At 38.1% G+C, this 14,258-nt stretch overlaps 1 protein-coding gene across 1 annotated transcript in view; it reads right to left on the bottom strand.

Annotated features, from left to right (window-relative positions):
* Positions 1 to 5,265: 5,265 nt before the first annotated feature.
* The window catches only part of SOS1 (SOS Ras/Rac guanine nucleotide exchange factor 1), a 53,801-nt gene continuing 44,808 nt past the window's right edge, over positions 5,266 to 14,258 (bottom strand). The window contains exons 19-22 of the mRNA XM_032215454.1: positions 13,151 to 13,267; positions 11,339 to 11,603; positions 10,303 to 10,421; positions 5,266 to 7,196 (exon numbers count right to left, since the gene is read on the bottom strand). Of these exons, the coding sequence (XP_032071345.1) occupies positions 6,702 to 7,196; positions 10,303 to 10,421; positions 11,339 to 11,603; positions 13,151 to 13,267 (996 nt within the window). The 3' untranslated portion in view covers positions 5,266 to 6,701. The remainder of the gene's footprint in view (positions 7,197 to 10,302; positions 10,422 to 11,338; positions 11,604 to 13,150; positions 13,268 to 14,258) is intronic.

Genomic DNA, 14,258 nt, shown 5'->3' with positions numbered 1-14,258 from the left:
GTTGTTCTCATTAGAAAAGAGGACTTTGGATCACTGAGCAACAGACCAGGTCTGTTTTTCTTTAGCCCAGGAAAGATGCTTCTGATGTTTGTTGTTCAGGAGCGGCTTGACAAGAGGAATACGACATTTGAAGTCCATGTCCAGGATCCGTCTGTGTGTGGGGGCTCTTGGTGCACTGACTCCAGCCTCAGTCCACTCCTTGTGAAAGTCCCCAACACTTTTGAATGGCCTTTTCCTGACAATCCTCTCCAGGCTGCGGTCATCCCTGCTGCTTGTGGACCTTTTTCTTTCACACGTTTCCCTTCCACATAACTTTCTATTAATGTGCTTTGATACAGCACTTTGGGGACATCCAACTTCTTTTGCAATTACCTTTTGAGGCTTTCCCTCCCTATGGAGGGTGTCAATGATGGTTTTCTGCATAACTGTCAGGTCAGCAATCTTTCCCGTGATTGTTATTCCTACTGAACCAGACTGAGAGACCATTTAAAGGCTCAGGAAACTTTTGCAGGTGCTTTGGTTTAATTAGCTGATTCGAGTGGGACACTTTGAGCCTAGAATATTGCACCTTTTCACAATATTCTAATTTTCTGAGATTGTGGATTTGGAGTTTTCATTAGCTGTAAGCCATAATCATCTCAATTATGACAAATCACGGCTTGAACTATCTTGCTTTGCATGTAATGAGTCTATCTCATATATTAATTTCACCTTTTAAGTTGCATTACTGAAATAAATGAACTTTTGCACGATATTCTAATTTTTCGAGTTTCACCTGAACCTATCTACACTCTCTCTCTCCCTACTACCTACCTATTGTATTTCTTTCTCTATTTCTCTCTCTCTGTTTACCTACCTACCTACCTAACTACTCTCTCTCTCCCCCCCCCACCTACCTACTGTATTTCTCTCTCTTTCTCTCCCTCTCTATCCCTCTATCTACCTACCTACTTTTTAAAAAAAATTGCCTCTTCAAAACCTAGGTGTGTCTTCTACTCCGAAAAATATTGTACTTAATTTATTTAATTTATGTGCTGCTTAGAGACAACATATTTAATATTTAAATACCAGGATTGTGATAGTAAGTGCAAAGCAAACAGAAGTACAACAGATTGTTTGAATTATTTAATTGCATTTTGATATTGAGTAGTGAGTGGTCTTTAGTTCTGCAAACTTGACATGTTTGGTTTTCATATAATTAAAATGTAGCACAGAGGTGTCAAACTCACGACCCACAGCCTGGATGCATCACACGCTGGCCATGCCTACCCCCATTTTAGTGAGGGGAAAAAAAGGTACGATACATTACGTGACAAAAATGTGACACCACGAGTTTGACATCCCTGATGTAGTACATTTTCATATAGCCCAATTACACTGTTTGAATGGGATTTGACATCAACAAAAGCTCTTTTCAAATTAAAACCAAATAGGAAAGAACAAATGGAAGCTTTGGACTATGTATTAGATCTGGGGCAACAGGCTGTATTCAATTACAGAATTCAGAGATTCTGAATTAGATAGGTCAGAGTTCCCTAATCTTTTGGGCTTTACGAACTGGGGGGGGGGGATTATTCTGCACAAGTGATGGGCAAGTGTGCATGCGCGCAGCTGCATTTGCTTGAGTGGCAGGCACATGTGCCCACCACTCACACAAATAGAGCATATGTGCAGATGCTTGACTGCTGCACACACAAATAGGGATGTGCATATGCTCATCCGCCCCTTCCACGGCTCGGTTCTGAACGGCTCAAGGCCCATTGGGCCATAACCTGGGGACACCTAATATAGTTCACCTATATAACGTATGCATTCTGACATGATGCTAAAACACAGTGATTGGTTTTGCCTTAGCCAATTGTGATGTGTGAATGTACTAATAAGTTGTAACATTCTATACCCATTCTAATATTATACTCTTTATTAAACAACACTATAAGTTGAATGAAAAAATACAGGTAGTCCTTGATTTACAACAGTTCATTTAGTGACCATTTAAAGTTACAATGCCCGTGAAATAAGTGACTTATGACCTTTTTCACATGACCTTTGCAGCATCCCTGGGGTCATGTCATCAAAATTCAGACGTTTGGCAAATGACACATATTTACACCGGTTGCAGTGTCCCAGGGTCATGTGATCACCTTTTGTGACTTCCTGACAAGCAAAGTCAATGAGGAAGTCAAATTCACTTAACAGTTGTGTTACTAACTTTACAACTGCAGTAATTAACTTAACAACTGTGGCAAGAAAATGGGGCAAAATTCACTTAACAAATGTCTCACTTAGCAACAGAAATCTTGGGCTCAATTGTGGTCATAAGTCAAGGACCACCTGTATGGTAGCTCGACAAATCTAAATTACCATATATAGAGAAATATAGCACTTATGGAATATGTAAGGCCTTTTTATTTAAGAACAGATCTCTTGAGTGCTAAAAAATAACAGCCACTATTTAGTTTAAATGCAATCTGAATACCATTGCAGACATAGCGTACAAAGCACCCATAAACATGAAAAGGTACACACAGACTCATAAAATCTACCAGTTTAGCTATTAGCATTTCAACCTTACAGAACTGAATTGGCCTGCCATTGTCTTTTAACAATTTAGCAATGCATCCACAGCATTTAAAAAAGGCAATACATTTTCAAATATATTAAGTTATCAGAATTAATCAAAAACAAACCTGTACATAGGGAACAAGAATGGGCCAAATTAAAAATGTAACCTGAAAAATAAGATCCTGTCCAATGAGAGAATCTACTTTTAGAAAGAAAAAACTTTTTAAAAGGCACATTTGGCAGCTACTGAAAGTTGCATACATCTGGCACAAGATTCATTTTTCATTTCAGCTGTCTAGATTACAAAGATCGTTTACTTTTACAGCACCTAATTCCTAAACTAATTTTGAATTCAAAGACAAAAGGAATGGACTTCAACTTTGAAACCATACCCATAACTTATTTTAAAAAGCACCCTGTGTTTTTGATTTTGAATCACAATCAGCAGTGATCTTACAATTTGCTTTATTTTAAAAAATACGGGAGTGATTATTAGTCATTTGAAAAGCAATTTATGACAATTGTATGCGTTAATTCTTATGACAGGCCAGCATCTGAACTAGGTCTTACAGTGTGTTGAGAGAAGATCCCTGGAGTCAGTTAATTGAGCTTTCCTTGTTATTAAAAATAAAACTTCAGAAAAAATCTTCCCTAATTAAAATTTTAGAAGAAGGATTTCATGCATGTATTTCTTTCAACATTAGAGTGGTTTAATTTATGAGGGAACATTGATAGGCTACTTCCCCAAGCCATATTAAATGTAACAGGAACAGCCAACTCACTAACCCCTTTAGCAGATTCCCACAGGTATCAATTCTATCTTCTCTTGATGGTATTTTCAAGGAACTAGCGGGGAAAGTAGGCTACAGAATTCATGTGTGTTTGCAGTGGATACTGGGTGTTGTGAAGTATTACAGAACAGAAGCTGCTGAATTACAAAGATGAAGTTTTCAATCAAAAACCCAATTCCAGGAAAAGCAGCCTGACTTAAAGATGGCAAAAGTGTACAAAAGCAAACACTACCATGCATAAAAATAACACACATTTATAGCATGCTTGATGAAACATTGCAATAGATTGCTTAGATTTGCAGGATTTCTTTCCTTTTTGTACTGATCATAGTAATGGTACATAAGTCTCAGATTTCCCTTCTGACAGTACATTTGGTGAAATAGCTTTCTCTGATCAGAAAAGTATACCTGTTCTTGAACTAGATAACAAGTACTTGCTTATATTAATTTTCTAACACCTTAACAATTTCATGGAAAAGATTCTTTCTCTCTCTCTCTCACAAACAATTTTTTAAAAAGCTCTTCTACACTATCAAACCATCACGACTGCAATTCTACATATATATATATTGACAAGGGATAATAAGAGGGGACAAAGGTAAATGTGCTGCAAATGGAGCACATTTTACCATTACAGTGATACTACTAAGCAATACAATTGGGTTTGAGGGAATCTGTTTAGATTAAGATTTTGCATTTTTAAAATATTGAATACCTTTGTACAGAAATATAAATATTTACCGCCATTGTGGTAAAGAATCTAAAACCCTCACAATATCAACAGCATCTCTTGTTAAATCAATTCATTTAATATTTCAACAGGTGACTGCTATAAAGAGAAGTAAAGGCAGCTGTAATAAAATTTTCCTGGGGGTATGTGTCTCTTTTCATTTAAGACAAAGTTAGATTTGCTTATGAAATTACTATTTAAAAATGTTAAAATTAGCAAATGTGAACTGTAATCTCTTCCTGAATGTTAAACTGCTTGATCAGGGAAATTGTGTTTCAGTGTGGCAGGCAGAAGCAGGAAAATGTGCAGCTATCCACTGCTTTGCTCAAGTTGGAGTGAGTAAGTATTATACAATATTTAAAGTTTTTAAGAGATAGCACTGTTGCCATTATACACATGAAAGAAAAATGAGTTTAATTGGAGCCCAATTTATGATTTTTTCATTATGAATCGGAATTATTTCTGAAATATCTTCAACTGCATTCCCACTCAACCCTTTTTATAGCCTTAATATTACACCTTTTTTCTCAGAATACTCTTTTGATTATCATATTTTGAGCGTAAAGTTCAAAAGGATTCTTTTAAGATAAATTCAATTATTTCCTGAAATGCAATGACCATAATCTGCAACTGGGAAAATTTATTATAGGAGTAGACTCCCACAATGACACAGACTTTCAACGTTATTCCAATGGCATGGCTTTCTAGATAGATGAAAAGTACTCTGGAGTGTGGAAAACATTTCATCTAAGCATATATAGTGCACCATTCACAACTCCTAAAGTAACAAGAAGATTGAAATCTTCAATAAATGGCCTATATTACAATAACAGTATCAAGATCAGAACCTCATAGGTTCATAGGAAGGTCAGACGTCCATAGGTCTATGGTTAATTCAAAACCAGATATTATACTGCATTCACATAAATTTCCCGACATAGTAAATACTAACTTTAAACTTTGAAAAGTTAGGCAGAGATTACAATATTATATGCATGAATCAATCATGCCAACTCACCTGGATTTGCTATTCAATATCTTGGGATTTCTTCTGGGATTTTCCTTGTAAACTAAAACAATGATCTAGAAACAGAGATGTGTGTACCACAGCATGTCTTACCTCCTCAGGGCTAAAAACTGAAATGTATATTTAGCAATGCAATAATTTAATATATGTCAGCCAGACAAAATATCTGTGTCTTTATTTCAATTAAATTAAAAACAATTTGCAATTATATTTATGCAACATTCACTATATACATATGATTTATTTATGCAACTACAAGGCATAAGTTGATACTGATTATTCATCTACCTACCACTAGTTAAAACAAGGTGATAACTAGGGATTGGGTGGGAGAGATGGCCAGGGGATCATTTTTTTTTTGCATTTCCATGGCATAATCAAAGAGGCTGCAGCACTACATGGAAAGTTGATCATTGGTAAATCCTAATTGAAGACCTAGTCAATATTTACCCATGTAGGTAGATATGGATTTAAATGACGGTAATAGTGCCATTTCAAAGTATTTAAGAAATTTAGAGCCTGCCCACTTTCAAAGCTCAGGGCAGCTTACATTAAAAAATAAAACTGTAAAAAGATCCCACGTGTCTGGATAAGCACACTGCCTTAAACAGATAACGTAACCACAGATTTCCACAAACAACCTGCCCCCAGGCTTGGGAGAACAGCCATGTTTTAAAAAACGTCCAGATCATCAGGGTGGGAGCTACATAGAACTCTGGGGACTATCATCCAAGAGGGCAGATGCTGTGACAAATAAGGCAGACTTCCTGGGTCCTGAAAGATCTTGGAATCTCTTTCCAAGATGACATTCTTTGACTGAAGCAACCTAAAGCACACCAACTGTGCATGATCTTACAGGACAGGAAATCCTGGGAGCAGACAGTCCCTCAGACAGCTTTTGCTATTCATGTGAGACTTAAAAGGTGGCACAAACTAGGCATTCTGCTTCCTGCATCTCTCTTTAGAACTGGCCTCAACACATTTATACAGAAGGAAAGTACCTCTTTGGTGAAGCCTAGGTACCCATGTATTTACTAATTATTGTAACAGTTTGTAAACAGGACTGCAGTATAACGTGATGCCTTAGCTGTATCCTGGTTCAATGCTACAAATCAACTTCAAGGTCCAGTATGATTTGAAAACAGGGAATGATACAATTAAATTAAAAAAGCTAACAAATTCCCTGTTTGAGATTTTTTTTTTAAAAAGTGCATATTATTACTCCAAGAATTTATGTCATGGTGGACAGATTATAGGATTATGCTTCACATCCTTCACTGGACAATACACAAAGCACAGGAAATGCTTATTGGCCCAAAGAGATCTGCAAACCTAATTTCTGGTACATTCAGATGTCCAGTGAGTTTAGAACAGTGCCTTGTATACTTTATTAACAAACAGCACTTTTTTTCACAATAAAGGGGCCAGATATGAAGTTTTATTATTTTCCACATTATATATATCAAATGTAGAGTCATTAGTGTTAGGAGCAATACCACGCAGCTCCTTGTTGCCAAAAGACGTGGTGCATCTATTGCCAGCAATAGACGTAGCACCGGAGAAAGCATGCTGTAGCACAAAGAAAAATTCAGGTGGAGTGGGCATTCTCCAGCAAAGGGGGTCCGTCGCGATGCATTGATGGATGGGTGGGCTCCCTTTTGTAAGTTTTTGGCGGAAGCTTTGGGATATGTTGAGAAGTGCTTTGCCTTGGAGGAACAGGTGGCCCAGCGACAGAATGGATGTCCATTTCTTGGGGTATCAAAGGAGGTGATGGCAAATGCCTGCGTGCAACATGGGGAGAAGGGGTCTGAGGAGGAGGGGGAGTAAATGGAGAGGGGCTATTGGGAAAGAAAGTGTTGCCAAGTTCACTTTTCCTGCCTAAAGGCGGTGGCTGGAGATGCAAAGGCGAACTAGAGAAAACATCAGGAGTCCGCACAGGTTCTCGTGGTGGTAATACAGGTGGGCTTTCAGGAACATCTGAGACAGAGGTCCTGTCGGGCACCGAATACCTTGGTGAATAAATTTTTGTTGTCGGCTGCCGAGGGGGAATTGCTGGTGGACTATCCAGATGTACAGAAGAAATCTAAAACAAACAAAAAATGATTGTTATAAAGTGATTCAGGGACCTCAGTGTTACATTATTAACCCAAAGCTAAATTAAATCTTGATACATATTTCATCCAAAGGTAGATGAAACAAATTTATTGTTCAATTTCTCTTTTTCTTTCTGTGGTTAAAATAACATCCTTATGTTATATCCATGTTTATTTTAAACATACCACACCCTGATGATGAAAATTAGGAGTATGCAGAAAATGGAAATATATTGTTTTAAATCAACGAATCCCTGTACTCTTGATATTCTGCTCGATTTTCAGATAATGATTTGTTTCTTCCATTTTCTTCAGCAGTCACCTTGTCTCTAACCGAATCAAAGAATCATAGCATGAGAAGCAGTCATTTATGCCTTCAAATCCAACTGACCCTACGAGCAAACAGGAAATCCGTTCCCGAACTTTCAGTTTGTCCATAGGGCTGTTTTTTTTGCATTCCGGAGGCTTCAGGGAAGCTCCTGAAGCCTCCGGAGGGCGGGGGAAGCTCTTTTCGCTCTCCCCAGGCTCCTATAAAGCCTCTGGAGCCTGGGGAGGGTGAAAAATGGCTTTAAAAAAGGCTGAACTCAGCTGGCCAGCTGGCTAGCAGTAGTTTCTAGTCCACATAGATGTTGGAGATTTTTCCCCCTCCAGCTCAAGGGAAAAAGCTGCAAAAAAATTTTTCTCTCTTTGCTCTCTTGGTTCCTGTACTATTCAACTTGTAGTCAAGGTAAGGTTTTTAAAAGGGATAAAGATTGGACAGCAGAGGCAGGGTTTAGTTTTAACATTTAACTGGGGTAGAAGGAAGAAGAGCCACATGTCTGTCCCTCCCAGTTTTTGCTTTTTATTGAATTAATATGGCTGCGGGGAGTGGGGGTGGGAGTAGATTTAAGCAAGGGAAGTTTTGGGAAGCCCATCCTGAAATGGCTTTTTATGCAAGGATAGCTGAATCCAAAATCCAAATCCAACTGCCTTTAGCTTAATTTCATTTTTCTATAGTTTGTACTTTAGAATAACAGAAAATGAGGCTGAGTTTCTGAGTTACACTTTTTAGGAATTTGAAAAGTGCCATTATGGCCTTTATTATTATGGCCATTATGCTCACATCTTCCCAGGACTAAAACTTACTAGTTCATTTCATCTATATATTTTTTTGTATGACTTAATCATTTTCTATCCTTTTAACCATTCTTGTTGCCTTTGTTGGACTCTTTCATAAATTGTAGTTGCCCATTATTAAGCCAAGTACTTAAGGTGACAAATATTAAGCAAAATGTTTTGAATTCAAAATGTATTGCACATCCCTATGTGTGACAAATGCACAATATAGTGGCTATTACTTCTTAATATTTAGAACAATCTATTTTTACAAATGTAAACTTAAAACTAAATTTGTCTCTTTAGTAATCACATCAAACTACCAAGTTAGGTATCCCCTATTATTCATTCATACCACACACACACACACACACACACACACACACACACACACACACCTGCATTCATATGTTTCTGTTATTTCAGCCTTTTTCTAGAAGTCTTCTTTTTAAATTCTGTTCACATTTTTAGAATATTAGTTATTCCACCTGTTTATATCTTCTACAAATTTGATAAGCATTTCCTCTATCCTTTCATTCAAAAGTCCATTTGATTTTTCATTATAGTTTGATGAAGAATCATACCTGAACATAGTCTAAATATGATTTTCATCCTATCTACCTGAGTCTACTGCCATTCTACCTTTAATTAATCTGCTGTTTGGAAAGTCATGTATAATCATTCTTACCCTTCTAAAAACCATTACAGAGAACGCTGATTTGGAGAGCCCACATGTAGTCACTATTGTACTTATTTTATAATGGTAAATTTGTACTTTTATTGGTTTTTAGATTTTTAGGTTTTAGATTTTCATTATGTTTTTATGTTTGTTAATGATGCAAACTCAAGAATCTTTTTGAAGTCTGGCAATATGTAAACACAATAAACAAACAAACAAACGGCACAGTTACCTTTGTATCGTGCTTGGGGAGGAGAACGGAATAGGAGAACAGCAGAGTGGAGGTGGTGTATTGAGTAACAAGATCCTACTCCCCCCCCCCACCCTTATTCTGACCCAGGCTTCCTTAGGAAGCAAGAAACAAAGTCTTGGTCCCTGCAAAACCTCTTGTATTTACACGACTGTGAATTCCTTTCATTGACAGTTAGCAAGGCTTAGTAAACAGTCTTTCATAGGAATGTTTATCCCCACGCACCTTATCTCGTTTGGAGAACTGCCAGTTTCCAAATGCAGGGCAAGGCAAACTTGGCTCAGAGTCTCTTAAAGTCACACACAAAACTTTCCACTCTTGAACCAACCGAGTGAACAGATTGTTTCTTGCAAAAGTCCACTCCCTGTTCATTCCTCTTTTGTTTCCTATGGGAGGAGCCAATCACCTTCAAGGTGTGGCTTTGCTCCCAAGTCGACCCTGCTTTCTTAGTTGTTCTTGTCTTCTGGCAACTCTGCGCATGCGCACACGCACACTAGGAACAGGCTCCAGCTGTTCTTCTACCTCACTCCCTCTCTGCCTCTGATGCAGAGCCTTCATCTGAGCTTTCCTCAACCCCCAGGACTGGCCCATGTTCCTCCCCAGCCTCCTCACTCTCTGACTCTGCTGCCAGCTCTGCAGGCTGCCGGCGGAGCACAACAGCCCTCCTCATGGGTCCTACCCCCCTTCCCCTTCAGATTGTTAGCCGCCCTGAGTCTCTCGGGAGTAGGGTGGCATACAAACTAAATAAACCTTTAAACCTTAAATGTTAATGTTTGGTTTAAATTTATTTAGGTTTTAATGTATATGTAAGGAAACATTTTTATGACTACAAACTACTCAGAGTTACCCTGTGGTAAGATGGTGGCCAAGAAATTTTATAAATAAATAAATAAATAAAAAATAAATACAGAGTTTGTGTCAGCTTCTGGTCACTTAGGAATTCACTAAAACAAAAATTCTGACTGGGGTGCACTGAACTTTTGTATGTCACATCACCATATATCTTTTAAAAATAATTTTAGCTGACTTCTAAAATCCATTATTTCTGCTGTTGAAAATAGAGAAAAATTACCTTTGACGGAGAAGATTCAGCAGGGGCAGATTCTGGACGTCTTCGGGGTGGAATAGGAGGAGGAACAGTAATTTCCTCTGAATTTTTGGGAAAACTGATGGAGGATACAGAGGCAGACCCTGAGGACATATGAAAACTTTGAATGGCCTATTTTAAACAGAGGTATAGCTTATAAAAACTCTTTTCATTTCAGTATTGAATTTCTGTGACATCATGTTTACTTCATAAGAATCACATTCTTAAGGCCACTCATTTGTTAGATTTGTGTAACTACCCATCTCATATATGTGGGACTCACAAAATTAAACTCAACGAACACACAACCACAATAAAAACTACCATTAAAATCTAAGTTAAATTAAACTAAATAAAGCTGGTAAACTTTGCAGTTTGCTCAGTTTGAAGAAAAACTATAGGAGACAATAGCAATAGCAATAGCAGTAGACTTATATACCGCTTCATAGGCCTTTCAGGCCTCTCTAAGCGGTTTACAGAGAGTCAGCATATTGCCCCCAACAATCTGGGTCCTCATTTTACCCACCTCGGAAGGATGGAAGGCTGAGTCAACCCTGAGCCGGTGAGATTTGAACCGCTGAACTGCTGATCTAGCAGTAGCCTGCAGTGCTGCATTTAACCACTGCGCCACCTTGACATCCAAGCGTGGGATATTAATTGAATAGAAGGCCTCATGAGAACAGGTATTAGTAAGTTACCTGATTTATATTCTCCTTTTATTGCTCAATACATCTTGGGAAATTCATTTTGGAAAATAAAATATGAAGGAAACAGCTATCCTTGTTACTTTTTATATCCATCATCATTGGTTAAATAGCACTGGTTTACTTGAACATTACGTCTCACTTATTATTTTCTAAATTATGATAAATTATAAAGGCCTCAATTGAATCAAATGTCCCAGTAGATTCTATTCTGTATAAATATTATCTCATTTATTCTTATGCTACGTGATACAACACAAATAGAAATGTAAGGGGCCAAAAGCATTAAAGGGGAGATTGCCTGTAGTTGCACCTACTTGAATGAAAAGGTGTAGAGGGATCAGAATCAAACACACTGCAGACATCTGTAGTGCTGGAAGTGGAGGATGGCAAGGGTGGGGTGAGTGGTGTTCTTGGAGAGTTTGGTGCAGAGGCTGCATTCTCCGATTCACTCTCAGGGACACGACTATAACTAATTTTTCTGGGCTCTTGTTGCAGAGGTGTTGGGTGCCTCATGGTTCCAGGTCTTGGATTTGATGGACGAATACCCGGAGATTTGAGAGAATAGGTGTATTTTTTAGGCTGAAAGAATCCAAAACAGATATTATAAGAACACAGTGCTAATCTGAACCTTTTTTTTTAACTTTCATCTTCATCTCAGTTCTTTTTCCAAGCATCGGATTTATGTTGTTCTACAAGTAATTGATTATGTGTACATTGCTAGATCTGTCCCTGGTTTTTTTGATCTCCCAATGACATACCATTGAGTTAATCCACCTTGCTGCTGGTCATCTATCTCTCTTTCATCACGTCATTGCTAGAATTATGAACTTCTGAAGGAAGTGAGGTCTTTGCATAATGTGTCCCAATGAAATATGATAATTTTAGCTTTATCATGTGCCTCAGGTGAGACTATGGACTGATTGGTTCAGTGGTGGATTCTGGATTCCGTTGCAACAGGTACAGTTGCAACAGGGCCCGGCGTCCACTACATGAACGTGCACAGCGCGCACATGCATCCTTATCTCTTGCGATGCCTCCGTGACGTTCTAGCTGCTCGGTGGAGCATCACACAGGTGCTGGGCGCTCCATCTGTGGAAGTGCCAAAGAGCTCAAATATAGGTAAGGAGCTCGGGCCGGGCAGGTGGGCCCTCCGGAGCACCATACCAGAACGGTACCTGGTGCTCCAGCCAGGCACTGTTATGTCTGTACCGGGGCGTACCACCTGCAACCCACTACTGGTTTGGTTCTATGATGGATTTGTTTTGGGCTTTTGCTTGTCAGTGATATTCTCAGTGGTAGTGGTGGGATGCTGCCAGTTTAACAACTGGTTTGGTGAATACGGGCTTTGTGTGGATGTGTGTTTTGTGTGCATGCGCACAATGGAGCATTTAGAAGCTGAGCTTCTTACCTTCCAAGCCAGCAATAGTAAGTAAAACAGCTGGGGGTGGGGGAAATCAGCTGTGCTGCACTATTGACATAAGCTAGAAAGCAGGAAATGAAGGACAGGATAGAGCAGGGGCAGATGAGCAGGCCCAGCTATTGTAGGAGTGAATAGGTTCTCACCCCTGCTCAGGAATCTTCTCTACTCCAAAGTTCAAAAGTGTCAATATTCTTTCTATCCTGCTTTTACAAAGTCCAACTATGCTAGAGGTAGTCCTCAACATTCAACAGTCATTTAGTGACTGTTCAAAGTTACAACGGTACTAAGAAAAGTGATTTACGGCCGGTTTTAACACTTATGACCAGTGCAGCATTCCCATGGTCATATGATTCTCTTTTTCAACCTTCCAATGGGGAAGCTAGATTCACTTAACAACTGTGGCAAGGAAAGTAGTAAAATGGGGCAAAATTCACTTAAAACTCTCACTTAGCAACAGAAATTTTGGACTCCATTATGGTTGTCAACTCAAGGACTATCTCTATAGGGAAAACCGCTGCTTACACTATTCTGATCTTTGTAGGTATAGTTATGTCATGGAATCGGAATATCGTTTTTAAGATCTTTATTACTACTCTACCAAATGTTAATATGTAACATATTTCTTGACTCTTGGTTTACTGTAAAACTGTTCTTAAAAAAAGGAAAAGTGATTTATAGAAAGTAAATAATAAATGTTAATACTCACAAATCTTGGAGGTGGTTTCATATTGCGTGGCTCTATTTCTAGAGATTTGTTGTAAAGAGAATCTGCAAATTCTTTTTCCATGCTATTTCCCATCGGATTCAAATTTTCAAAAAATCTCTAAAACCAAAACACTCAAGATGATTAATATAATGTAACATTGTGATTTTAAGGCAAAGGGTGCAAATACTTTAACAACAGGGCACAAGCCTATCTTGCTTTTTGCTACTGGATGGATTCCTAGAAATGCATTTCCCTCTATCTGCTTCTAAAGCAACGCTTATGCAAATCAGACTTGAAGAACCAGTTGAAAAACCAGCTGAAATAATTCTTCTGATATTTAATTTGTATTAACAGCTATCAAGAAGCCAGATCTGCTCACAGAACAGACCATGAATTGGATGGAACAGGCTATTATACCTTAGAATTATAGTAGAAAAGAGCCACTTAGGTTATTGTTTCCAATCGTTGTTCAGTGCACAAATCCAAATTAGGGCATTAGCTGATTCAACTAATTTTATATCATCTATAGAATTATAAACCTTACACCCAGTTTACCTAGACCATTACTACTAGTAAAAACAATAAACAGAAGTTCCAAGACTTCTCTTAAAAGTACTTCATTCAGTACCGCATTCAACTTCATTGAGGTAGCGTTGATAACACATTTTTTGCATAATTCCAGCCAACTGCATTTAAATGTTGTATTTATGATTAGTGTCACTAAGATTTACACTCTGAAAGAAATTGTGTAAGAGAAAGCTTGAGGATCATTTTAAGCAAATCTTGTTCCTTTCATAGTTGGAAGATGAGGTAGTCCTGAGTTACAGAAGAGTTTTGCTCCAACAATCTCTGTGAAAGTAAATTTTCATGCATGCTTGTATGTATTTGCAAATATAGCAGTTGCTGTTTTGCACATACGCAAAAATCTCAGTTTTTTCATCCACAGAATGTTTATTTATTTATTGAAAATGCATATAGTCACCATTTCTTGTGCCTCTTTCCAGAAAGTTAAAGTTACATAAGTCAGAGGTTACTTAATCTGGGTATGCAAAGTAAAAATTCAGTTCGCAGTTCACTGGGAACCGTAAGATAGTTCCTGAAGTCAAAC

The sequence above is a fragment of the Thamnophis elegans genome, chromosome 4, assembly GCF_009769535.1.
Source record: "Thamnophis elegans isolate rThaEle1 chromosome 4, rThaEle1.pri, whole genome shotgun sequence".
In the NCBI taxonomy this organism is placed as follows: Eukaryota; Metazoa; Chordata; class Lepidosauria; order Squamata; family Colubridae; genus Thamnophis; species Thamnophis elegans.
This window is presented reverse-complemented; position numbering and strand designations above follow the sequence as displayed.